This window comes from Manis pentadactyla, chromosome 7, assembly GCF_030020395.1.
Source record: "Manis pentadactyla isolate mManPen7 chromosome 7, mManPen7.hap1, whole genome shotgun sequence".
NCBI classification, from domain to species: Eukaryota; Metazoa; Chordata; class Mammalia; order Pholidota; family Manidae; genus Manis; species Manis pentadactyla.
This window is the reverse complement of record NC_080025.1, coordinates 56,278,177-56,305,814: the sequence shown is the minus strand read 5'-3', so window position 1 is coordinate 56,305,814 and position 27,638 is coordinate 56,278,177. Positions and strand designations below refer to the sequence as shown.

Below are 27,638 nucleotides of genomic sequence, written 5' to 3'. Positions count from 1 at the left end.
AGAGCTGGTAGGTGGCTCAACCCTCCTGGGGTTGAGGGGAGGGGGAAGACGAAGCTTGAAAGACTTGGTAATGGCGACGGGTTTGGTAAGTAGGAAAGTTTCGGTTGACGAGTGAGACCGGCGAGGGGAGCAGTAACGCGCGCCGGAAAGGCGGGCGTCCGTTGGAGAGGGGGTACGGGAGCTGCAGGTGGCGTTGTCGCGGCCAGGGAGGCCTGCGCCGGTGCTGCTCGCACTCGGCGGCGGGATTGTTGTCCTCTCAGTCCGGGAAGGGATGGGGGTGGGGAAGGGAGGGGCAGGATCTCGAGGGGACCGGGCGGCCGGGCGAGCTCGTCTGCGCCCCTCCTCCTAGGAGGGCCGCCCCGACCGTCCGATAACCGCCCCCCGCAAACCCGCGCCCCCCGCCAGCTCACCTGGCTGCGCGGCGGCGCGGCCCCAGGGGTATCGGGGGCTGAGGTTGGGAGGAGCCGGCTTGCGGGGCGCTTGGGGCCGTTCTGCGCAGTGGGTGGCCGAGTCGAGTGCGGACACGGGGAGGGCCAGGGCGGGGAAGGGGCAGATGCGGCGCAGGGGCTGCCCTGGAAAGTTTGACTTCGCCTCCCCGCGAGTGGGCGGAGGGTGGGAGGTCGGCCCAGGGTGGGAGGTCGGCCCGGGCTGGGCGGCCGGCCGCGAGTCCGCGACCCCAGTGAGGCGCCGCCTCCTTCGGGGCCGCGAGCGGCTCCGGCCGAGCTGGGAAGCTCGCGGAGTCGCTGGGCCCCGGGGCTCATTGTTACGCATTTCGAATGAATGGACTCCGAGGCGCCTGCGCGGTGGAGCTGAGCCGAGGGGAAAAACAAGCCTGGAGTCCAGGCTGCGGTCACATGATGGGGGGAGGGGAGGGGAAAACGATAAATGGCGAAAGAGGATGGGGGATGGACCTGGTGTGAACCGGGAGACGCTGCCTCCCTGTGACCGAGCGCCGGGCTTGCCAGGCAATTCCAGTCTCCGCCTTCGAACCTCTTTGCTGCTGCCCCAGGCGGATTGAAACAAAACAAAAAGAACCCAGGCGAAGCCCGGGTTTTTGTGGCTTCTTTAAAATGCTGCATGCTGTCTAGGGGATTTCACTCGCCGCCCTGCTTTCAGCACTGTGTAGAGTTCATTCTTCAGTTTTCAGCAAAAATCGTTTTTAAAAGGAGCAGTGGCAGCTGGGCAGTACTCAAGATTGTCTTTAGCTCGGGGCGCCGCAGATGCTAAGACGGGAGGAGGGTAAAAGGGAGTTGTATATACTGGGAAGTGTTGGAGTCCTACCAACTATTTTGGCCAAGTGCTTTAGATTTATCTTCCTCTAACTAGCAGTAACAGATGACTCCTCCTAACAGTGGTTTTGAAATTAAAGTTACCTTTGGAAAAAGAATAATTTTAACATTTGTAAGTCGTTTTTATGGTTCATAGACAATTATCTACATTGGTAATGTATTCCTAAAACGTTTAGTCTTTGTTTTTTTGTTTTCTTGCTGTTTTTTTGCCTTACGCTAACCAGAGTGTTGAGGTCACCTGTAAAGTTTCCTTGATCAAACTATAGTAGTCCCTCCATGAGAGGGGCGGGGGTGGGGGGAGGGAGGATTTGTTCCAAGATCCTACTCCCGTGAATGCCTGACACCGGCATAGTCTGAGCGCTGTATATGCTGTTTTTTCGTATACATATATACCTATGATAAAGTTGAATTTGTAAATTAGACAAGACAATAATAGTAAAATAGGATGTTCATAAAAATGTACTATAATAAAAGTTACGTGGATGTTGTCTCTCAGAATACCTTACTGTACTGTACTCACCCCTTTCTTGTGATGATGCCAGATGGTGAAATGCCTGGGTGGTGAGATGAAGTGGCGTGAGTGACCTAGGTATCGAGAAGTAGGTTAGACTGCTATTGATCTTACGACACTTTGTCAGGAGGAGGATCATCTGCTTCCGGACTGAGGTTGATTGCGGGTAACTGAAACCGCAGCAGGCTAACCGCGGATAAGGGAGGACTACTGTGATCCATTTTACAAACTGCGTTTCCTCCTGTGAGGGAGAAGGGAATTGTAAATTCTCTTCATCCCCTCCCACAGACAGTTTGAGCGGGTGTAGAAAGTCCTTCATGATGAGGGGAAGGCATGTCTTAGAAGACCCTGTCTGTGATAATCCATATGAGGTTGGGAAGGTCAGGGCTCAGGGAAGGAGAGGCACTGGAAAGTAAGCGTCTAACCTGTGTTGATCTACACCTTTTGTCTTTTTTCTCAAAAAGATGTTCCCACTCAGTTGTCAGAGTCCTGTTTTCCTCCTCCATAATAATACTTTGTTCACAATATTTACAATAATACTTGCATCCAATAAAATTGGACGATGTGGAAATGTTCAGCACGTAGTAGGTTGGCATTTAGTAAAACCTAATTTCCTTTTTTATCCACTGAGACAGCTATTTCTGGACTTCTCCATGCCTTTTGAAGATTTTGTGGCTATTTACTTATGAAAGTTGAAAAAGTCAATACCACTCAAATTTGTGATATTGAACATGGCTTTTCAAAGTAAAAAATGCTTGTGAATTTTACTCTTCCCTTTTGAGAATCACTGATCTGCTGAAGAGTTGACATGTGACATTTAGTTAACTCTTAACTAAAGTACAAGTAAGCCATACCAAATCCTTTAATACCAAAGCCATATACAAAAGCATGAATGAACAACAGGTTTAGCTCCACAGGGAGATATTTGAAAGAGGAGCTTGCTTATCAGAATGAACGTCCGGTGTAATACATGTAGGGGAGTATTTTTGAGTATGGACTCTTCTGATATTCCTTTACTATCTCAGAGGCCTGCCTTCGGCCAAATAGTTGGACAGAGCAAAATAAGAGACCAAAAAACATTACATTTGTATATGGGTTTGAATTTTGTTTTCATGTGTTTTATTTAATGCTCACAGTAGTCCTGTGAGTTGAGTTAGAGGTGCTGTGAGGCTGAGGGTAAGGACCTCCCCCAGGTTACTAGTGTGCAAGCGTGGCCCTCTAGGCCATTGTTCCTAAGCCTGGGCTCTCCTGTACTGTCGGTAGCTTTACAGAAGTGAAACCACCCTCCGTGATCTCAAGACCAGACTTTTGATAGCCTTGAGCAACGAGAGGTGCAGACACACAGAACCAAATTCAGGATATTTATTTGGTCTCTTCTGTTACTTGTAGGTATCTCTGAAATGATTTTTTCCAGCCTCATTTAAGGATGTGATGGGATGTTGGTAGATAACTAAGACAAAGTGCTACAGAAGTGATGTAAGTTGCAAGGAGATGTTAGTGCACTGTGAGTGGTGAGCGGTGGGCACCGCAGGACGAGCTGTGGGGGGGATATCTAGGCAGGAAGAGAAAACCAGAGCTCGGCAGAGGGAGGGGAATATGAGAGGATGTTTTGTACTGTTTTGTATGAGAAACATAGTACAGTAGATGTTCATAAAGAGTTTGAGTCATTAAGATAGGTTAAAATGTTTTATGTACTTAAAATATTGGAAAATTTTCTATGGAAAGAGTTAAAATCTGTCCAACCTGTTAATATTAGCTGTTCAAAGAACTCCCATAGAATGACTAGTTCTTCTTGTGTCTTAGGCATAACTTAATAAGGAATCTGCACAGAAAATACAAATTACCTTTTCTTTTATGAGAACTTTTGCAAAGGAAGCTGAAGGTAGGTGGCTTAACATAGAAATTGGGAATGTGCATACAGTGTTTTTAATATGTTCTCCCTGAAATAGTTCATAGATGTCCCTGCATACTCATACTGTGTTTCAGTATAGTATTTTAAATAGACTGAAAGAAAATGTTTATAGTTCTTATCATGTCAGACCTCTGTTCAAAAGTACTCAGTGGTTTCCCATCATCTGATAATTGCTAATATTCATATAAGCCACTCTACATTGAGGGTTTACTCTGTTAGGCACTCTTGGAAGCCTTTCACCTCTGATAGCTTACTGAGTTTTTACAACCTATACGGGTGTTTTGATTATCTTCATTTTACAAACAAGGCATACAAATTTTAAGTTGTCTAGGACCCATAGCTAGTAATTAGCAAATCTGATGCAGCCTCATTTCAGAGTCCTTACTATAAATCTACAAAAAGCAAACCAGTTTTCCTAAACTAGAATTGAAGATTCTGATCCCAGTCTACCTTTCCAGCTTTAGTATCCATAACCACAAGACACAAGACCATCCTCCCTTCTGTGATGCTGGATTTTCTGTTGGGTGGATTTCATCCAGTACCATGACCGCTCTTCATTCCTTTTTACCCATTCATAGCCAAGTCCTCTCTGTAGAGCTGTGGTCATTTACTTATAACTTTCCACTAAAGTGTAGATTCCTTGAGGTTCGTGACAAACCCTTCATCACTGAAGTCTCACATTGCAACTAGTATGGTGCCTTGTATATAATATCTATTAAATACATGAATAAATGTATTTAAATTAAAAGGACTTTGCAATCATTTTTAGCCCACTGGTTCTCACAGTGCACCTGGGGTCCTTCTGAAATAAAAGAAAAACCAGTGCACATGGCTGTACCCAAAACGAAATGAATCATATTCTCTCGAGCTGGGGCCTGGCCATTATTTTGTTTGAAGCACACAGGATTATATGTGTCTTGAGGTTTGAGATTCCCTGATCAAGCTAAGTTTGCTTGATTTTTGCAGTGAGAAGGTGGAGGCTCAGAATCATGATTTGGCCAGTGATGCTTGAGAACCTGATTTGTGTTACATCTCTTGTAAGCCACCGATTTTGTAGAAAGTTATTTGTTATACCCCAGCAGCATTGCTGGGGTTTATATAATGAGTTTATATAATCAGTGCATTATGGGGATTGAACTAAACTGGAAAAGTGATAATTTCTAGTAAATGCCTCAAACATCTTTGAGATAGGTCAGCTGTTACTTGCCTAAACCAGTGGCATGATGCATGACTTGTATTGAGATGTGTTGGGTAACTTGTCATAGTACTTCCCTGGGAGGAAATTGGTGAAGCTAAATAGCTAGCTGTCCGGTCTTCTGTTGTTACCTATTTTCCATTTACTATCTACTTAGGACATTCAGTGACCAAAGTACATATAATATTGCCCTATATCAATCTAGAGATGAAAAAAATTTTAAAGAAGTCATTTTATGTTTGTTTTCATTCACTTTGCTTCAGTTCGTCCTCACAACTACTCCAGGAGGAAACTAGAGCAGGTATCATTAGCCCTGTTTAACAGATGCAGACACTGAGTTAGAAGGAACTCAGCCACTTCCATCATATATTTAGTCATGAATCAAGCTGGAATCAAACCTGTGTTTCTTTACCCCTAACCCAGTGCCCTTTTCGCTACTCAGTAGTACGTACACCTTAGAGTCGGTATTGAGTAAGGCTCTATGCCATGCCCAGGGTATGGGTCATTTTTGAAGGGTGCCAGCAGACAGCATCTGAAGTAGAAATAAAGTAAGCCACTCGGCAGTTTGGCTTTTTAAGAAGTTTAGTTGCCATCCACCTACTAATCTCTAGGAATCTAAAGACATAATCAGATGTGACGGAAAACTTAAAAAAAAAATTAAGAATGCAAATTCAGTGTTGTTTAGAAGAGTGAGAAAACTAGGAACTTTTTCAGCAGTAAAGATAAGTAGATTTTGGCACATCCTTATGATACATATTGTGTTAACTACTTCAAATAAATCTGAAAAAAATAATGAAATAGGAAAATGTTTATGAACTTAAGGAAAAAGGTATTAATTATATTATGAAGTTGAAGAAAAACATATGATTGTAGTTATCTGCATGAAAAAGAGATTGGATTACAAAATAATACACCAAAATGTTAACAGTATCTAAAACCGGTTGGTGGGATTAGAAGTAATTGTATTCCTTTTTTTTAAAAAAAAGTTTTTTCATTTTTTTCAACAGTGATTGTTTATCTTACAGTCAGGAAAAATATATTTCATAATAAAAAATCCTTTATAGAAAAAAGTTTGTCCATGTTGCCAGTGTTTGTTGATGATTATGTCTTGCCTTAGAAAGCTCTAGTGTAAATATTAAGCAGTTAACATCTTTCACTGCATTTTTTTATCAGCTTGGGCTGGCAATACTTGACTTCTAACAGCAATATATTTCATTGTTTTATTTTGAGGAAAAGCTATGTGTCATGTTAGAATGTTCTGTGTATTTCTTACTAGCTCATTAGAACTTTTTAAAAAATAGAGATTTGAAATAGAGCCTGAGAAATCAGGATATCTCCCTGCTGCTGTCACCTGTGTTAAATAACCAATTTTATCATTGTCCAGAGACCAAGACTGTGAAAGGTATACCCACAGTTTATTTTCATAACAAAATTTAGTTGGTAGACTTGGCTGAGAAATTGTTTAGGTGTATTAACCTAAATTATTTTCTTCCTGGTGGTAACTGTGTATGCTTGAGATGATGGTAGACATACTGTTTGTTTAGCTAAATTTCCCATGATTGTTATTCATCTTTCTAGAAATAATAGTCTGTTCACAAGGATACTTGGTTTTTATCATTATTATGGCCTCAAAGTCTCAATTCCCAAAGTCTCATTAGGAAAACAGCATTTTAATTTTATGAGAAGTATATGGCAATTTAAAAAATTCTTAAGTGTTCTTTAAACTTGTTCACCTCTCATCAAGGATGAGAAAACAAACTAGTGAACACAGTTGGTAAATAGAGAAAATAGAATCTTAAAATAACAGAAAAAAAAGGAATATTCCTTCACTTTTTTAATTTGAGGGAAGTTTATGAATTTTAAATTTGAAGATCCAAGTTAAAGAGATTTTGTTGGTCTCAATATTTGGGTCTGAAAGAGTTACTAGATTAAAAAAGTAAAAGTATATGTAATGGTGCTGTTACTTTTTTAAATAAAAGATGTTTACAAATTCAAAGTATTAATCCTCTGGAATTTGGGTATAATTTAGTGCCGACTATATGGTTGTAGCCCAGGATATCAGGAGTCATCCTGGTCTGAACAATTTGAGGGGGAAACAAAAAGCGATATATGATTAAGTTAAAGATACAACACTGTGATGTCGTTGATGGATTTTTATACTTACATGATCTCCAAATCACATGACTTGACTTTTTTCCTTATATTCTTTTTTATTTCAAGTCAGAGCACCATAACATGGTGTGGGAAGTGAAGACAAATCAGATGCCTAATGCTGTACAGAAACTCTTGCTGGTAATGGACAAGAGAGCTTCAGGAATGAATGACTCATTGGAATTGCTGCAGTGTAATGAAAATCTGCCGTCCTCACCTGGATACAACTCCTGTGATGAGCACATGGAGCTTGGTAAACAAAACTAAAAGGTTTTTAGGAATCTTACTGAGACTCAGATTAATTTTCCTGTTTAGCCAGTTTCACCCATCTTGAACAGCTAAAAAGTATTTGTACATTAAGAGTTTTCATTGTTCTCTTGCTATTGCTTGTAAAATATTATTTAAAAGTAATGTAACTTTGGGCTATTTATGGTTATCATAGAGACTCACTTACAGATTATTTAACTAGCCCACCTTTGTGGGTAAAGATTATAAAACACTTTAGGAAAACCCTGCTGCGTGGCTTTTCAGAAGGCTACTTTGGAAACATGAGAGTGAGCTCAGTAAATTATGCCTGGCCCCTCTTCATGGTTGGTATAATGGGGAAATTCGAGTGGATTTTTGAAACTTGAGGATCTGACATTTGTGGTTATCAGTACTGCTGAGCTACTCCAGAGGTAAGCAACTTGTAAAAGTACTTAGGTTTGTGGTGGTGTGATTTTGCATCGCATAGCTTGGAGGCCGGTGTTGAAGAGTAAACAGCCGTGAGTGACCTTGGCTTGCTGCCCAGCTCTTCCCTGGCTTTGTCTCCATTTCATATGCAGTTTTCCTTAACATGCACAAAACCCTGACACGATATGATTATCCTCATTTCACTAATGATGAAGTAAAGGTGATGGCATGCCGGGGTGCTCTTTGAGAATTTGGAGATTCTGAAGGTCTTGAGAGACAACCTGTTTGAATGCCAGTGGGTTGCCAGGCCCTAACACTCATTGAGTAGTGGTGAATGTTGAGCAGGAAGCACCATTTTGATCAGGTAGTTGATTCTCCACCACCACATTTTAGGTTTCAGGAGGAGACCAGGAACTTAGGACTCAGAGGTGTCAGAAACTTGCATCACCCCTCATGACTTCAGTTTAAAAGCAGCTCATTTTCTGAATCTGACAGACAGAAATGAATCCTTTACGGTAAATGAAGAAGTGATGGTCAACAAAGGGTGCTGGCAACAATGAGAGGAGGGAAATAGCTATACCAGCATGAGAATAATGGGTGGAATTAAGTAGGTATGAGATTTTCACTGCTTTGTGAAAGGGGCATATCTTCTAGTCAGTTTTTAGGAATCCTTAATCAGTAGTTGGATGTAAGACGTTTCAGTTTTAGTAGGTTACTCATGTTTTAGTGTTAGTACGCTGTTCTGGGATATTTGCCTGAATAGAAATTATGTGTGTGTACTCTGTTAGTGACAATTTAGAAGAACTCCCAAGACTGAAAGAGTTTCTTGACTGACATATTGAAGAGACCCAGTGGACCTGCAGAGTTTATAAGTGTGTGTTTCATAGAGAATTTTTTTCAAGGCCTACAAGGATGATTTTTCTCCCCTTCTCTCTTTTTTTTTTTTTAATTCCATTTTTTCCAATTCAGTTGTCTGGATTGTGTTCATAGACTTGGTGTGTACCTGAGGGGCACTTGGTACTTGGTACCTGAGTTTTCTTTCTTGGGGAGCTGAAAGTCTGTCATGAACTACCTTCCAGGAACACACTTAGGGAAAAGTAACAAATATTACCTGAGTTCAGAATTTTTCAGTACAAAGAAATAATTTAGCACAGATAAAGTTGAGTAAATAGTACCTAAAAATCGATGTTATCTATAGTCTCATCGGAAATTGTTTTCATTATTGCACTAATCTTGTATAGCAGGTTAATAAAGCATGTGAATAAGTACATGTATGTACACATAAAATGCCTTTTCTCTCATTAACATGTTAACAGAAAAATTGCTCAGTGGTATGTGAATTATTCCCAGGTGAGCTATAAAATGGGGGAAAAATTAGAAAACATAAACCTTGTTTTTCCAAGTCTAAAAACAGTTGTGATAATTACATGGTTTGGGTGGTGAAGTCGTGAAGACATTTACATTAATAGTAATTAAAACAAATTAGGTTTACTTTTCCATCAGGCTCTGTTGATCCTTAAGTGTATAAAGTGTCATTTTTTAAAATTGAAACTGCTTCATTCAAAAAAAAAATCTCAAATTTATAATTTTCCTCTCAGAAAATTAATTGGTTAAATTTGAGAACTTCTTCCATTATAATATTGTTCCCTGTATTAGTAATTTCCTTCTTATAATTTTGTGTGTGCTTATTTACAGATGACCTTCCTGAACTTCAGGCTGTTCAAAGTGATCCTTCCCAATCTGCCATATACCAGCTAAATTCAGATGTTTCACATCAAGAATATCCAAGACCATCTTGGAACCAAAATACCTCAGACATATCAGAAAATACTTTTGGTGAAAATGAGGTGGATTGGTTAACGGAATTAGCAAATATCGCCACCAGTCCCCAAAGTCCTCTTATGCAGTGCTCATTTTACAACAGGTCAGAACTTTGGCTGTAACATCATTACAAAAAGATGTTAATTATTTTGTTCTTGTTTTAATGATAATCTATTAACCATCTAATGAATGGTTTGTTTAAATTAGAATTTGAGTAAAATATTAGAATTAAGCTATTAAGCTATGTGTCTGATAATGATCAAAGATCGGTGTTCCCTAATATCTTGAGTTCATACTTGGAAAATTAGGTAAAAATGATGTGAGAACAGCACAGTCAAAACTATTAGTAAATGTTTTAAAGTAGTCAAAAAGTAAATTAGATAAGGAAATATTATATATTTCTAGTTATAGACATGAAAAATATATTTAAAGAACCATAATTATTATAATAATAAACAATTTATATTTTAATATAAAACCTTTATCAACCTTGAGTCTGGTTCCTTTTGGTCTAGGTTTATTTTCTTCCACAGTGTATGAGGCCTGAGGTTATTTTATCAGTGTGCAAAATCTAAAATTTGGGAACTTATGAAAGTGGACTCTCTTTGGTAAAAACCAGTGTTTCATATATCCAGACCAGCATTTAAGAAAACAAGTTGTGTTGTGAAATTATGGAAGCTTCTGACTAACAATTCATAGAGAAACTTGAGTGGATAATGTTTCCTTACTTATCCCTAAAGTTATAAAATTATCTATGTAAAAAGACACAGGTAAATATGATAGTTTGGAGGGGAGAGAAATGCCCAGATTTTTGTCCATGTGGGAGGATAAACCATAGTTCATACCGTATATAGGAATAAATGAATTTTGTAGTGCTCCTAAGTTGAAGTAATTCTTTGCTATCTGTTTAGGTGGGAAGTACTGGTTTTTCCCATTAAGTTATGCAGCTCTTCTTCTTTCTAGTAGGATATTGGCCTTGATTAGAACAAATCCAATTTCATTAACTTCAAGTATAATCCCATAAAAATTTCCAGGAAAGAAAACTTGTCTTTCTGATTATTACTTCTTTATAGTCCCAGCTTTCCTTATTATCTTAACAGTCAGAAAGCTAAAAATTCTTCTACAATTAAAAAAAAAAAACCTGATTTACTATTGGACTTTTTCATCTCATTTCTAGTTTAGAGATAATTTCTTTTTTCACAGCAAACTCAGGATTTAGAAGATAGTTCATGGAAAGTTGAGTAAGCATAAGCACCTCAGAGAAAAATCAATATAAATAAAAACATAAGTAAATGAGTATCTCCCTAAAGATGTGAATTTATTCTCTGCAGCATTGTCTGTGCTTCCCTTCTTCCTAGGGATCAAAGCCAAGAGTCGCACTATGCTGTCTTGCCTGCTGCTAACACGGTCAGGGACTGTTCACACAGCTTCTTGTAGAGTGTTACACTATGCTAGGTATCAAGCTGTGGGTGTCTGAAGTCGTAACTATAGTACCAAGGGGCTGAGGATAGGTAACATTTATGTCATCCCTGTGTAGATAGAGGGATGAAGGTTCCAGTGGTATTAATGTTTTAAGGCATGTTTAGCATGTTCATTTTTATAGAACATTCAGGCCTCGTATACTTTAGAACATTGCAGTGTTACTTTTAAGTGGTTAAACAGAAGAACTGATAAACTCATTTTCTTTTATTAGCCATGAAGACAGGGATGGACTTAAGGAATTTAGCAGTTTGGTCATTCTTTAGTACTACATAAAGACCTAAATGTATTGGGCAAAGATGAAATACTCAATATTTGTAATTTGAAATCCAAAATTGATTGGAGAATATGCTAAAATGCATGGAAATCAGGGGTTTTTATTTAAGAAGTGATGTGAGCATGAAAGCAAAGTATAGGTTCATAGATCCTCATTTAAAAGTAATTTCCACAATGGTATAATGAAAAATGTTGAAGGAGGATAAAATAAAAGCTGAGGGGCTAATAAAATTTCTCAGGGAATAAGGGAAGAATTGGAAAGCCAGATACTCCTGCCTCTTTAAAAGAGGATCTGCATAGATAGGCATAACTTTTCCATTACCAACCAAGTCCCTATTTGGCATCTCAGAGAACTGTTGTGATTTGGGACCATCAGACACATTTACCCCTCAGCTCTGCAGTCTTGCTCTCTGCTGCTCTGCAGACGCCTGAGTCTGTGCACCACTGGGCATCTCTGGGCCTGCTGCTCCTCTTACTGGCTGATCTGTTTGTGGGGGATGGATCTTAGTGTGTTCTTGGAGCCCCATGTAATCTAAAGGGAGCACTACCTGGTAAAGTGGCTTTTGAAAGGGGAAAGGGGCGTGAACCTGGGGGGGAAATACCTAGCCTTAGGTGTAGATGCTTTTCAGCAAGAAAGTGAAGTGTCCATTACGAGAAGTTGCAAATAGGTTGCTTTGTGCTACAGTAAGTTTAAGGCATTTTAGCATAAGATAGTCATTGTATATGCACAGTGCTCAGTGGTTGGTAGGCGGGGAGCTCAGTGTTGGCCACATTGAGCTCCGATGCCCTCCTCATATGGAGACTTAGTCACATCAGAGTAGGAGAAAAATGTATAGGGAGTGCTCCTCAGTTTATCCCTCATGAATGAAAAGATGGACATCTGTATGTACTTACATAAACATGAATGAATAAATGAAGCAGTAATTTGGAATTTAAAATACATTGCCAAATCTGAAAAAAAATGTTATGTACAATGTGTGACAAGAGCTTGGGTAAACAGTCGAGTTAAGGAACAGCATACCGTAAGTGGAGTCTTGAGGTTTCTACTAGTGTTTTCCATGGGTGTCTTCTGTGTAACAACCCCGGCATTCTGAATAGGAAGAAGGTCTTTTGTTCAGAAGGAAAGATATCACTTTAAGGACCTATACTTCATGGTTAAAACTGCTGCTTTATTTTAGATCATCTCCTGTACACATCATAGCTACTAGCAAAAGTTTACATTCCTATGCACGCCCTCCACCAGTGTCCTCTTCGAAGGGCGAGCCAGCCTTCCCTCATCACCACTGGAAGGGGGAAACACCAGTCAGACATGAAAGGGTGAGTTGAATTAATTTGTGAAATTAAACTTAGAAGTTTGCACAACAGTTAACAGTATTAACTTTCCCTCCCTAAGAAATTATTTGGCAGTGCGTACAGATAGGTAATAGTAAGTCTCATTGTCTGCTAGTGAGCTGGATTGGATTTTATGTACAGCTCCTATTCACTGTTAGGAAAGTTTGTTACACATGGGAACACACATTTAACTAAAAATTCCAAAAATGTCCACTTTCAAAAGTGTATTTTTTCCTAAGTTTAGAATGATTATCTACTAATAAGAGAGCCTAAGGCTTTGAGGTTAACATAGAGATTAACAAAATGTGTTAAAAAGTAAAAATAAAGTTTATAATAACTTTTCTCTGTAGGCAAACAGTGAGTCAGAATCTGGCATTTTCTGCATGTCCTCCCTCTCAGATGACGACGATTTGGGGTGGTGCAATTCCTGGCCTTCAACTGCTTGGCACTGTTTTTTAAAAGGTAAAAAAATACTTGATTTTTTTACAGCTTACTTGTGTAGCTCACTAGTCACATATCTAATATTGGTTCTTCACTTAAACTTTAGGCACCCGATTGTGCTTTCATAAGGGAAGCAATAAAGAATGGCAGGATGTTGAAGATTTTGCTAGGACCGAAGGCTGCCATAATGATGAAGATCTCCAAATGGACACTTACAAGGTTGATTTAAAATTCTTAAACACTTCAGAATCTTTCAAAAGGAAACAAATACATTTTATACTGGGGAAAAATAAACTGGCATTAAAAAGAAAATGAATAAGCAAACAAAGCCTTAGGTAATGTACAAAGTGGTGATTCCCCTTTGGATAATTAAAATTGATTATTAAGTATTAAGCTACTTCTTAAGGGGCCCCCTGACACTGGTATTCTCTCAGTCAATAAGCAGAAGCAGTGTGTGCAGCAGTAGGGTAAACGTGGGCTGGCATCTGTCTGTGAAGTCCTTAATTTGTCCACCTTCCCTGAAAGCAGAGAACCTGGGCATGTTGAGTATGCTTTCAAATTCCTGTTATAACCCTGCTGCCCCTGACTATTGAAACTCTTGAGAAAAATAGTCCTGACTGGCTGCCTTAATTTCTCCCTCTTGCTGCTACTTTTCTTTATTTTTAAGTGTGCCATAGTCTGACTCGGCCTCTACTACTACACTACAATTATCTCACAGGTTACTAGTTTTATTCTGGTTTCTAGAGAGACTTCTTGTTCTGCTGGACATCTCTGCAAAATTTGGCACAGTGGATTGTCTTGTCTTGATTTCTGTAGCATGGCAGCACCCTGATTATCTCTTAAATATCTCCATCTTCTTGACTGGTGGCTTGTCTGCCTATGATGGTGAATGTAAAATGTGGTTCTGCCCCTCCTCACTACTGACCAATTCCTCTCTCTGATAGAATAAGCTCTTGGGGGGCCTTTGGCAAGCACTCTGGTCTTGGAGTCGGGAAACGGCTTTTTCTAGCCCTTCCAGCAATTATTTGTGTGACCAGCTTTGCGCAGACAGTTAATGCCACTAAGCACTTGCTTCCTGATTTGTAAAATGGGTTTGTATTTGTTTCAAGGTCTTGTAGCTCTAAGAACAAGAAGATTGTATAATTCAGTTATTTACATATTTAGGTCTGTAGCCTCCCCCCTGCATGTTTCCAACTGCATATTAGACCTGTACATGAGTTGTCAATCAGCTCTTCAAACTCAGTGTATTAGTATAACCAAAACTGGACCTTTTTTATTCCCTTTCCTTGTCTACTTTTCCCCTTTCTTTTAAAAGTATTACTATCCTTCTAGTTGGCCAGATTCTTTTGACCCCCCCTCAGTTAATCAATTCTGTTTTCTTAAAAAACCTTTTACAGTCATACTTCTGTCTCATTACTTTCTTCATGTACTAGTGTAATAATGATGGGATACTGTAGCTTCTCCTATTTTTCTGTGAGTTTAAGAGATGATGGGTCCTTAAGGCTTGTTTTCAGAGCCTACCATCTAGGATGTACTAAATGCTCAATAAATATCAGGTAAATTTATTTTTAGCTCATTCTGCCATTGCCATACCTGTCAATTCAAGACTGTAATAGGTTTCTCTTATATCTTCAAATAAATTGAATACTAGAGGTGCTGTTTATTCTGTTGTCTTTACCATCATCTTAACACTGACAGTCATATTTATAACAGTACTTTTCATTGATATCCCAAGGCTCATTAGGGAGGTTAGGGGTAAGGTCTGCCTATGATGGTGAATGTAAAATGTGGTTCTGCCCCTCCTTTCAAGCCCTTTGCCTGTCTTGAAGATCCCTTTACACCAACTGGCCCCTCCTTCTCAGTCTTAACTGCCACAGCTCTGAACTCACCTTGTATGTTTAGCAAAAACAAAGCACTCTGCGGAGAAGTTGTTAATTTCAGCTCTTCCCAGTGTAAGGCATATTCTACCTTTTTTAATTCCATTCTTACATCCCGGTTCAAATGGGAACTAGAAGTCCCCCTACTCTCTCTCTCTCTCTTTTGGAGTTAGTATCTCCCTTTTTTAAACGCCATTAGCATTATTTATATATACTTGAGTTAAAATGCTTATTCCAGTCTGCTTTATGTTATAGTGGCTTATATATGTGTCTTCCTTTATGACTGGGTCAAAAGCTCCTTAAAAACAGGGATCCTATCTTGTTTATTTTTACCTTTTCCACAAAATCTTCACATACCAGGAACTTCGCTATGTTGAATTGAACATTGCCAATTATTCACTCTGTGCATGTATTTTCAGGGCTATGGTTCTGATGGTCTAAAGTTGTTATCACATGAAGAAAGTGTATCATTTGGCGAGTCTGTACTGAAGTTGACTTTTGATCCTGGTACAGTAGAAGATGGTTTACTTACTGTAGAGTGTAAGCTGGACCACCCTTTCTATGTTAAAAATAAAGGTAGGGCTTCAATTTGAATTTGTGGTAACTTTTTAAAGAAAGCTTCTTAAATCTGTAATTATGTCTTTTGGCATAATTCTTTGATGAGTAAGAAAAATACATTTGAAGGGAAAAATTCTTTAAACCTAAATAAGATTACCATAGGAAATGCCTTATAATAATACCAACTGATGCTGAAGTATCTTAGCAGGAGTCAGGCGGAGCTCAACTTCTGGTGGGAATGAACTTTTCAGTTCCTTAGCATACTGTAATCTCTGTGTTACCTTGCTAGTTTTGGGGGGAGTGGATTATTCTGGTTAGTTGCTTTCATTTAGGGTTGCCAAATACACTATATACGTGGATCACTTTCCAGAGACTACTTCATGGTCTCAGTCATCATCATTTATCACTGTCTTGTAGATTGATGGAAACATGGATTGGTAGACTCTGTGGTAATTAAATGCTGGATTAAACTTATTTTGGAAGCCTTTTGGCATTGCTTAAAGAAAATACTTGGACTTGTTCTTTGGCAAAGATGCATAACTCACGTTTAAAGTCTTGGTACTTATTTTAAGTAAAAACTTTCTGGTCTGTCTATCATGTAATAAACAGGTAGGGTGCATTCTATCAGTCCCCATCCTTTATGTAACTATTGTTTGATTTAACTCTAGGTTGGTCGTCATTCTATCCAAGCTTGACTGTGGTACAGCATGGCATTCCGTGTTGTGAAATTCATATTGGTGATGTATGTCTACCTCCTGGACACCCCGATGCCATTAATTTTGATGATTCAGGTGTTTTTGATACATTTAAAAGGTAATATTGGATTTTTTTTTCTGCTTAAGTTTATCCCTAACCTCCCTAATGATTGCAAAGGCAGATATTTAGGAGGTTAAACCTTTAAAATTTGAGCATTCTAAGAGGATTAATTAGAGGAAGTATATACATGGTTAAATGAAAAATTATTTGGTAATTAAAATAATAGTTCAAGGGGAATTTTACATATGGTAGTCATGTAGGAAAAGTGAGTTCATAAAACACTTAGGATTAGATTAGGAAATATCTTAGTTATATGACCAAGAATGAAATAGATGAGCTTTTGAGAGTTACGTAATTTAAAAATTGCTGTATCTGGCCAGTTGTTTTTAACCAGTCCCTAAATCTCTTTTAGTAGTGTTTTCTGTAGTTAGCTATATCTTTTTCTTCAGTTAACTGTATCTTTGTTTAATATTCATTTTGACCAAGGGCATTAGTTGCATAGATTAATAAACAGTAAAAATAGCAAAAACTTGACATTTGGAAAGACTTGAAAAGAATTTTTCCTGAGATCACTTTTCTAATAAATGGTAGAATAGGACAAGAACCCGTGTGTCCTGAACTCAGGAGGGTTGACCAACTGGCTCAGTTTATATGGAACTTTTCTAGTTTTAGCACTCGGGAGTCCCACACCCCTGCTAGGCAAACAGGCACATTTGGTTCATCCTACTTCCAGCAGGTTCCCAGAGAAAGTGCATGTAGATATCTGGGATTTTTAAGACTCATTCTTTATTTAAGATAATTATCAGATACATTGGCATTAAGTAGAGAATTCTCAAGAGTACCTGCTGGCCTGTACATTTTATTTCAGTTTAATGTAATAAAATACTAGGCTGATATATTTTTATTTCAAAAGGATAAGACTATTATTAAAAAAGAATGAGACTATTATTAAAAAAGCCATCCAGCGTAGGTCTTGGTACAGGCTATATGCTCAATAAATATCTGTAAGCTTGGAAACTAGTGCTGTTTGGTATATCCCGCTTATACACTCTTCCCTGAAAAAACTGTAGAAAAACAATGTAATTTTTAATGTCTGATAGTGTAATAGTCTTAAAATGTAGATCAGTGAGGTCTTTTATGTGCTGGTGAGAGTGTAAACTGATATAAAAATTGGGAAAGATAATTTGGCTTTATCTTATAATGCTGAATATCACCAATTCCATTCCTTTGTATATATACTCTAGAGAATAAATTCTTGTGGCCATGCACTAGGAGGTGTGTAAAGAAGTTCCTGGCTGTGTTGCTCATGATAGCAAAAACCTGGTAACAGTATCAGTACTCATAATGGGAAAGTGAATACATAAATTGAAATATAATTATACAGTAGAGTTCCTTTCATCAATGACAAAATGAACCTTTGCCATAGATTTTAAAACATGGATCAGTCTTAGAAATAATGTTAAGCAAAAACTAATGTCAGGTAAGGACATTTGAGTAGACTTCAGCTTGGTAAAGGCCAGAAGAAGCCCGCAGTAGATGAATGACAGTGTTTGGCTCTGTGGTAGAAAGGAAGCTAGTCTTCTAGGCATCAGGCAGGTTTAAGATGGTCACTTCTGACTTTATGAAGTTGACATTTCTGTTCAAGGAATATAATTTAACAAATTTACTGAGTGCTTGTTATGTGCCAGGCACTGTACATGTTAACTTTGTAAATCTTCACTACCCTATTCGATTATATCCTCATTTTAAAGAGAGGGAAAACCAAAGCTGAGTGAGTTAGGGAACAGGCCCAAAACATAGCTTGTTGATTATAAAGATTCCAAGTGCCATCCCGTTTGCAGTCTCGGCTACTTGCACAGTAATAGACACCCAGTGGAGTGCCTGCTGTGTGGGGCTGCCTGCGGAGTCTCAGGTAGGCTGTTCTTGTAGCAGTTCCTTGAGCTCTGCTGCCCTGCATAACCTGTCTAAGGTCATTAATAACTAATAAGTGGCAGAAGTGGGATTTGAACACAGCGTTCCAGAATTCTTTATTTTACCCTCTCAGTCATCAAACATTTCAGAGCCGAGTATGTGCTGGGCATTGGGGATTTAAAATGAGTTAAAACACAGGTCTGCCTCTTTGTTCTAGTCTAGGGAAGGAAATGGGTCAGTAAATGTGTATGGCATGGTATGTGCTGACTGAATGGCAAGGGAGCCTGGTAGGAATATGGGCTCCAAGGCTGGCTGCCTGGATTCAAATCCTGGCTCTGCAACAGTGGATTTGCTGTGGAAGCCCCAGCAAGGTAATTAACCTTTCTAAGACTCCTTAAAAAGAAATATGTAAAATGAGCATAAATGGAAGGGAGGATTAAATGAGTAGATTTTTGTAATGTGGCTAGTAGACAGTACACTAATGTGGAGTTTTTGTTAAAGAGTAATAGTAAAGGTGGGAAAGGACGTTCTCAGCTTAGGGAACAGGAGGAAGAAAAAGTAGACGTGAAACAAGGCACATTTCAGGCCTCTAGACAGTGAAGAGGAGTGCTGAGTGTAGCAAAAGATTAAGCTTTAAATTTTTAGATATTTTAATGCTGTGGTCATATCAAACTCCTGAAAATGCTGAATTCTGTGGTTGAATACTTCAAACAACAGTTGGCCTTGGAGCAACGCAGGTTGGGGCACTGACCTCCTGAGCAACTGAAAATCTTCATACAACTTCTGACTCCAGAGAAAACTAGTACTAGCCTACTGTTACTGTTGACTGGAATCCCTGCCAGTAATTGATTAACACATATTTTGTTCAATACATATATGCCATAATCTCACCATGACGCAAACCAGGGAAAAGAAAATGCTTTCATGTTGTGGTAGATCACCAAATAATTTATGTATTTATTGCAAAAGAGTCTGTGTTTAGGTGGACCCACGCAGTGCAAACCTGTGGTGGTCAAGGGTCAGCTGTACTTTAAATTGTATCCATAAAGAAATAGCTGATAGTCGTATTTGTACCACTAGATGGTGGGGTTTTCAAATTTCAGTAATTAGTTTACCCCAGTTTAAAATCCTTTAGTATTTCAAGTTGTAATTAAATATTTTTCTTAGGTAGAGATGAATAAATGTGTGCTAGGTTCATTTATAATGCTTACGTTTGCTGTTTTTCTAAATTGTATAGAGGAGGGGCTTAAGGTAGCAAAAATTGTTTCTCTGATTGCTAAGCATTCATTAGATGATTTTGGAATCTAAATAGTTGTTTTGTGTAAAATCTTTTAAAAAACCAGCCATCGTGTGGTTACTTGGCAGAAGTCATCTGTATTGTGGCAGTACTGAGAGCTTCATCATGGAGCTCTCTCCATCTATCTTTAAAATAATTCATAATCTCATCTTGCTTTACCTTTAAACAGATAATATTCCTATAGTTATTATGAACCTGTTTTGATGTATTTACCAGAATTTCTGTGTCAGGGAGAGAAGTAGGAGCTGGATTTAGAATAAAAGGTTCTCTGGTAAGATGAAAAGTATCAGCAGTAGGAGTTGACACAGTTGAAACAAAAGAGAATTCTTTTGGCAGGTTATGTTTGGACTGTGGTCTGCATTAGCTCTTAATTATTTGTCCACCTTGAGGTGTGCCGGGGGCCGCATGGAGTACCAGACGGTGAGGAAGCTGGGGGCCTTGCAGGTGGATGGGCAGGTCTGAGTTTGCATCCAGTAGCTGTGTGGCTGTGGGGGGAGTAATAGTTTGTCTTTCTGAGCCTGGATTTTCATCTCAGGAGAGGACAGTGATAGTCTCAAGCAAGCTTGTTGAGGAAGTAAGAGTTAATATGGGTAGCTGATTTGCATGCCTGTGTGAACTGAATATACCGAACAAAATATGGCCTTCCTGATGATTCTGGGTTTTTACTTTTAAGTTACTAGCCTGTGTCGTAAGAGTGGCACTCAGGGAAGATGATGTATACAGGACTTGTTTGTACCTAAACAACCATTGTGAGTTCCTTCAGCTGCGTTTAACTGCTTTTGACTGCCCTACTCAACGTTTTGTCTTCTGTGGTGGTTAGTCCTTAGGCCTGGTGAATGGCACCAGTCCAGTTTAATTTTCTAGTTTTAGACGTCTGTTGGCCAAGATACTAGATTCACTTTTTGACAAATAGGATAATCTCAAGTCTGCAAATAACTGTTACATGGAAGCTGGAAGAGGTATTTTCTAAGAGTAAAGTACATTGATTATAACAGGTTCCTTTGGGGGGGCTTGTCACTTTTTTACTTTTGTACTCTCTACAGATTAAAAAAATTTTGTCAGGGTATACATAAGCTTTCATCTTATAAGCAGCTGTCAGTGGTGGAGCTGTTGAAAGTGTTGGTAACATCATATAAGGGAAAATACATTGAAATTTAGAGTCAGATGTTAAGGGTTTCTAAAAACTCCTGTTTTTACAGGTCAGATATTTAACTTGCATTAAAGCCATGTTAATAATTGTATTTTTTAGCTATGACTTCACGCCCATGGACTCCTCTGCAGTCTACGTGTTGAGTAGTATGGCTCGTCAGCGTCGTGCATCTTTGTCTTGTGGAGGATCTGGTGGTCAAGACTGTGCAAGATCTGGACTCAGTAAAAACTGTGGCTCTCCTGGATCCTCACAGCTCTCGTCCAGTTCTCTGTATGCAAAAGCTGTCAAAAACCATGGCTCAGGGACTGTGAGTGCCACTTCCCCAAACAAGTGCAAAAGACCAATGAATGCCTTCATGCTTTTTGCCAAAAAATACAGAGTTGAATATACTCAGATGTATCCAGGGAAAGATAACAGGTAAAAATTGTGATGGTTCTTATTATAATAATTGAGAAACACTTCAGTGCAGTTCACAGGAACTGGGATAGTTAACCCATTCTTCAATAGCTTTTATTAATTAATTCTATGTTTTTTCTGGTTGACTTTTAAAAGTTTAAGTGGGATTTTTTAGGGTTATGTATAATTATAACGCCTAGAGATAACTAGGTTACCCAAGAGGTAAGGATCTACCTTCTAAAATAATAGCAAATGTCATTTGCCTGTGAGAGGACACGGTTCCAACAAGTGACTGACTGGTTCATCTTCAGAAAAAAGTCTTACACAGAAAAAGAACTGCTAGTACTCGGTGTGTGTCAGATGTCAGGGCTCTACGTACTTGAAAGCTGTCATTCTATGGAACGTGCAGGCATTGGAAATTCATGATCACTGCCAGATTCGTTCAAAACTAAACCTAGAGGTGTCCTTAGTAGAGCCCAGGAATGAAAAATGAACGCTTGTCCTTCCTGCTCTGCCTGCTGTACCCTGACCGCCTTCCACGGCCCCCTCCCTCCCTCCAGGTCCTCCTTCCCCTCTTCCAGTTAGTCACCAGCCAGAACCACTATGTCTGTTACCCTTGGTGTCATGAGGAAAGTCAGATCTTGTCCATGTAAAGTAATTGTTGTGAACTCTAGTCTGTCTCAAAGGCTTCATCTTTTTGTATATATATATATATATGGGGGGGGGTTGTGTAATTGACATAACATATTATTAGGTGCAGGTGTTCAATGTGATTCAGTATTTGTACAGATCACAATAAGCCTAGTTAACATCCATCACCACAGTTAATTTTTTTTCTTGTGATGAAAACATTTAAGATCTATGTTCATAGCAACCTTCTAATCTATGCAGCATTAACCATAGCCCCCCTGCTGTACATTACATGCCATGACACATTAATTTTGAAACTGAAGGTTTGTACCTTGACCCCCTACTCCTATTTTATCCACCTCCATCCCGTCTCTGGTAACCACCAATATGTTCTCACAAATTTAATTAAGTATTTACATTTAAAAAAAAAGCTTTCCTGTACCAAATGCATCTCTGATTTGGGAATTGATCCATACGTGAGTATTTCTTACTAATTTGTTTAACTGGTAAATGTGCTAACCTTAACTATTATATGGTACCTTTAACCCAGAAAGTATAAAAATTGGTTTTCACTTTAATAAAGGAAGATGCAGTAAAATGTTTAATTACATTAACTTACTGGGTAAAAAAAAATTTATTTATCACATACTTCATTTCTTTTTCAGTAGCAGAGCTCCTAGTTACTGTTCTTCTAAAACTCAGATGCTCATTTCTAGTTTCTGTATCAGTCATTGTAAAATGACTATCATAATGGGACCTTCTGTTGTATGAGTGTAAGGAAATTAATAAAAGCTCTCCATAGAAGGAAAATGGTTTATGTCTGCATGGATGAGATGATTTTAGAAGATTAGGGAACAGATTAACAAATATAAATAGGAAATGGCTTCCAGTTTCTATCATGATGCTTCTTACCAGTTTGACTTCGGGTTTATCCAGTTTTGTCAAGTGTTAAGTACAGATATTGCCTGAGGGTTATTTGATGTTGTCTTAGGAGAGAAAACAGTAAAGTGTATGTATATAGTTAATATCACCACATTTTCACTATGGTTGCATGAGTGAAAAAAAAAGTTAAATCTTAACTCTTTGATGGGTTATAGGCAGCTTTTAATGCAAGGTGAATACTTCTTGCTGTTGATAATGAATATTGCCTTAATATCATAAATAGAAAAGCCAATATACCAGGATAGTTCCAAATGATAGTTTAAACCATTTCTTGGAAATACTTTTTTTTTTTAAGCTTTCTAAAACATCCAATTTTTAGCCATTTTAGATGCCCTTTGACAATTGGAAATACTGGCGCTATTCCAGGAGGCTTTACTGCCAAGATTATGATAAATGGACCATATGACTTAGGATTTTATTGGAACTGACTGCGGTAGCCTTGACCTTTTCCCTTCTCTATGTTGGACAAGTTTTTGTCTTCTTTTTTCTTGTAACTTTATATTTCTTCCTGAATAGCAACTTTACATGAGTTTTATGATAAATTTTTGCCTTCAGCATTGTGTAAATACTTATTTTACAGAGCCATAAGTGTGATCCTTGGTGACAGGTGGAAGAAAATGAAGAATGAAGAGAGAAGGATGTATACATTAGAAGCAAAGGCTTTGGCTGAAGAACAGAAACGTTTAAATCCTGACTGTTGGAAAAGGAAAAGAACCAATTCAGTATGTTTCAATGAGTAGTTGCTTAAAATTATCTTGCTTTATCCCCAAATTTGTACTGCCATGTTGGAGCAGTTCTAAAACTTAAAAGCTTGTATTGATGCTGTTCCTCAGCCTTTTTATCCTTACTAGGTAAGGCAGGCTGCCATTTTTTTTTCCATCAAGTGCCATTTACTCTTTTAGCATGGAAAGTTAGCCGTCTCGTGTGCTTAAGAATATTTATTCAGAAATGTTGAGGTAGAAAATCTTGGAATGTAGTATTTCTAGTTGGGTTAAAAGACGGGTGTTGCTAACTCACTAATGTCACAAAATATTTCTGATTTTTGGGTGATATGTCTCAACAGCCTTTCTTATTGGTGAGGGGCAGAGGAGGATGCAGGCATGGGGGTGTATTAACCAACTTTTGTGGTGACTTATGACATCTGGCAGACTTCTAGATTAAAAACCTCAGGAAGAATAAAGACCCAAGAAGACTGATGCAAAGTTTGCACCATAATGCAAGAGAGAGGCTTGGTTCTTAGAACTTTTCTGTTGGAAACTAGCATCTGCTGAGCACTTTAAATTTAGTTACAAGAAAATTTCATGATAAAATGAGCTCAGTTTGAAATATTTTAAAATGAAGGGAAGAAAGACATCAATACTTTGTAGCAGGATGGCTGGCCCTGGATTCTGTGTATCATGCCTGTTTGTTTTTAATAGTATCATGCAGCTCACATCTATTTAAATTTTGGAAGCATTTCTTTTAAAGAGGCAGTTACTAGGTTCCAACAGGAGGGTAGCTAACTGGGTATTTAAGTTCTGGCCTTATAATTCTGTGTGATAGGAATTTCTGCTTATCCTAGTCCATCTGTCTCTTTACTTTTGTAAGTTTTTTGGATGTTCAAACCATCAGATATTAGTGAACTTCCATAAAATCACCACCTTTGAGAAAGTGATTTTTTTTTTTTTTGGTAGATAATTATTTTTTATTGAAGGGTAGTTGACACACAGTATTACATTACATTAGTTTCAGGTGTACAACACAGTGATTCAACATTTATATACATGATAATTCTAGGTACCAGCTATCACCATACCAAGTTGTTGCAATATTTTGACTATATTCCTTATGCTATACATTACATCCCGGTTACTTATTTATTTTACAATTGGAAGTTTGTGCTTTTTTTTTTTTTTTTTTTTTGTGAGGGCATCTCTCATATTTATTGATCAAATGGTTGTTAACAACAATAAAATTCTGTACAGGGGAGTCAATGCTCAATGCACAATCATTAATCCACTCCAAGCCTAATTTTCGTCAGTCTCCAATCTTCTGAGGCATAACAAACAAGTTCGTACATGGAGAACAAATTCTTACATAGTGAATAAGTTACATGGTGAACAGTACAAGGGCAGTCATCACAGAAACTTCCAGTTTTGCTCATGCATTATGAACTATAAACAGTCAGTTCAAATATGATTATTCATTTGATTTTTATACTTGATTTATATGTGGATACCACATTTCTCTATTATTATGATTTTTAATAAAATGCTGAAGTGGTAGGTAGATACGAGATAAAGGTAGAAAACAGAGTTTAGTGTTGTAAGAGAGCAAATGTAGATGATCAGGTGTGTGCCTGTAGACTATGTGTTAATCCAAGCTAGACCAGGGCAATAAAACATCCACGTATGCAGAAGATTTCTTTGAGAAAGTGATTTTTGTAAAATAGTAAGATTGTAAACATTGTCATCTATCCTAGCTTTCATTTGTAGAATTACTGTATTGATTTGTAAACATTCACTGAGTTCTAATTTTATCTCTACAGGGCTCACAACAACATTAAACCCGGATGTTTATATCCTTAAGTCTGTACTTGCATAAAAATTGACTGTTGGTGGAAAGACTTAAGAAGATCGAGGTCTCGCCATTTGTCCTGAATTCGTGTGACCATAAGATACTGATAGCACTGAGTCTTGAAATGATTTAATAATATGAGTGAGGATTTGCTTTCTCCATTAGAGCATTACGTAAGCTAAAACTATCAACATTGTAAACCAAATTGCCTTATTTTTCTTCCAAACTTCATATATGTCTATCAGGTAATATAGGCTTGAAAATTGATATCCTGTGGTGCTAAAGTACAGTAGAAAGAGAGGAGAAGTGTATACATGTTTTATTTTAAATTGTACAAAATGCGAATTTAAAAGTATATAACTGCTGTTTATACATTGGCTCCTTATTGCTTATTAATCTATATTGTACACATAATGGAATGAACCAGAAGCTGGGAGTTGGCCGTTCCTTGAGCAACCACCACATGGCTCAACATCTGTGCCAAACACAGGAGCTCCTAGTCTGGCCTGTGCCAAGAAGCCACCAGAACATGTGGATGTCGTGCCTGTCCCAGCCGAAGAGCCACCTGCCGTGGTCCCCCAAGCAGTTAGTCTGTGCAGCAGGTGGCAGCAGCCGTCCATTGTTGCCCATGGAGCCCTCACCGAGGCCATGGCCAGGCTAGTTAATAGTATTGGGATATAGTCACTGTAATGGTGCTAAGAACAGTTGACACCATTGTAAACTTTGTGTCCTGTATCTCCTCAGCCACTTAGTTTATGTATCTTATTTTGTCATCATATTTTTATGGTGGGGGCAGATCTTGCACTTCCTGCAGTGCAACACTTGCACTTTACTTCTCCTCCAACTGTCTAAGATTAGAGCAAATACATTGGCAAAACAGCTGCTTTTGCTCTGAGCTACAATCATGGCTTCTCCTGTTACTTACCAAGTGGTTTTTCTGGTTAGGAATCACAGCTGTAAAATTGATTTCAGTTCATTACACTTCTTCATGATGTTGCCCCTAAATTTTGCACACTATATTCTTGTATATTATTTCAAATAAAAAGAAAAAATCTCTGCCTTGTGCTGATCTTGGCTGAACTTCATGTATGTATGTATGAATTGTCAGAATAACAGGTTCAGGGAATGGAAAATATATTAATATTTGCTGGTGAGGTTTTTAAACAATGTTAATAGGGCAAAAGCAATAGAAATACAAGAACCTAGATCACTATTAGAAGAATCTTTATAGAGTAAAAATTTTTACTGGCATCTGTTACAAAGAGAGTCCCAAAAGTCAATAAAATGACACACCAAGTTTAAAGACAGCCTTGCTCTACCTTTATTAGTCAGTATGACATACTAAAACATTTAACCTTACATCTTAGCTTTGGGATATGCCAGTGGTTGCTAAACTTTGCTGCCCACTGGAAACGCTGGGGATGTGTTTAAAAAAATCCTGATGCCTGCTTCCCACCCCCACCCAAGTGTTAATGTGGAATGCAAATTGGGCATCACGAATTTTAAAGCTTCCACCGATGATTCTAATAATGTGCAACTAAGTTTAGAAACCAGTGGACTACATACTCTAGGCAAGGAAGGAGGTTGGTTGGGGGAAACGGGGTGTTTATTATATAGCTTGATCATATTCCTTAAAAAGCAGTGGTACTTAATATGTGTCTGTACCTACAGGGGACTCATGTGATGGGAAAGAAATTTCAACCTTGTAGAAAAGCCTGAAAGAGAAAAGAATGGTATGTCTTTTCTGGAGAAATCAGGTCCATGGAGTTTGAAGGTGGTGATAATGGTAGTCTACTTGGTATTACATACGACTGAAGGTAGAAAAGCTAAAAAGGTAAACAGGAAGATCAACCGGAAATTGACAGAGAAGACCGTCACATTCTTAGAATAGTGGATAGTCGGTAGCTGTGCTTGAGAATGTTACTCAGCTTACTGCCAACTGAATGGGTTGGCCAGAATGGAGATTAGGAAATCCTTCACTTTACTACTGAAGAGCAGACATTGCTTTCTGAAGCAGCTGAATCATGATGGGATAAACCGGTGCAAATTCTTTGCCTTCTCTACTTCTTACTGATTGAACATAAGCTTCCAGGGCTCCCCTGAAAACCAAAATGAAAACAATATCAAAAAACTATATAAACGAAATCAAACAGCCTAGTGCAAATACGTAAGCCCATTTCTGGAACTGCTATGCCAAGTTCAACAAGCTAAATGACCAACAGCCTTTAAACATTTGATAGTCTTACTATGGTTAGTGTGCAAAACTAAACGTTTTTCAGTCTGTACTGTTCTTAGTGGTCTAATCATAGAAATCAGGCTTTCTGGCCTTGTTTCTCTTTCCTCCACTTCCCTGTAGAAGGGAACTCTTGACGTGCAGCTTGTGATGCTCACAGAGCCCACAAGGGGGAGCCCGGGACGCACTTAACACCAGTAGGTGGGTTACATACCTGTTACGTGATGGACTTTGAACCCACAAGTATAACTGC

At 38.5% G+C, this 27,638-nt stretch overlaps 2 protein-coding genes across 2 annotated transcripts in view; one reads left to right on the top strand and one right to left on the bottom strand.

Moving 5' to 3' along the window:
• On the top strand, positions 1–25,524 carry HBP1 (HMG-box transcription factor 1). Its single transcript, XM_036918978.2, has 11 exons — positions 1–85; positions 7,128–7,311; positions 9,426–9,654; positions 12,485–12,623; positions 12,989–13,100; positions 13,186–13,298; positions 15,376–15,532; positions 16,183–16,327; positions 20,728–21,045; positions 23,177–23,318; positions 25,124–25,524. The coding sequence occupies exons 1-11, from the start codon at positions 71–73 to the stop codon at positions 25,139–25,141; spliced, it is 1,572 nt and encodes a 523-aa protein (XP_036774873.2). The 5' UTR covers positions 1–70; the 3' UTR covers positions 25,142–25,524.
• Positions 25,525–26,363: 839 nt separating this feature from the next.
• The window catches only part of COG5 (component of oligomeric golgi complex 5), a 397,019-nt gene continuing 395,744 nt past the window's right edge, over positions 26,364–27,638 (bottom strand). Inside the window, exon 22 of the mRNA XM_036918977.2 lies at positions 26,364–27,251. Coding sequence (XP_036774872.2) covers positions 27,137–27,251 — 115 coding nt within the window. The 3' untranslated portion in view covers positions 26,364–27,136. The remainder of the gene's footprint in view (positions 27,252–27,638) is intronic.

What these genes read in the sequence shown, in the direction of transcription:
- HBP1 (XM_036918978.2), top strand. An exon ending in CAGTGCTCATTTTACAACAG is followed by an intron (nt 9,655 to 12,484) that starts GTCAGAACTTTG and finishes GCTTTATTTTAG; the next exon opens with ATCATCTCCTGTACACATCA. An exon ending in GTTTTTGATACATTTAAAAG is followed by an intron (nt 16,328 to 20,727) that starts GTAATATTGGAT and finishes TGTATTTTTTAG; the next exon opens with CTATGACTTCACGCCCATGG.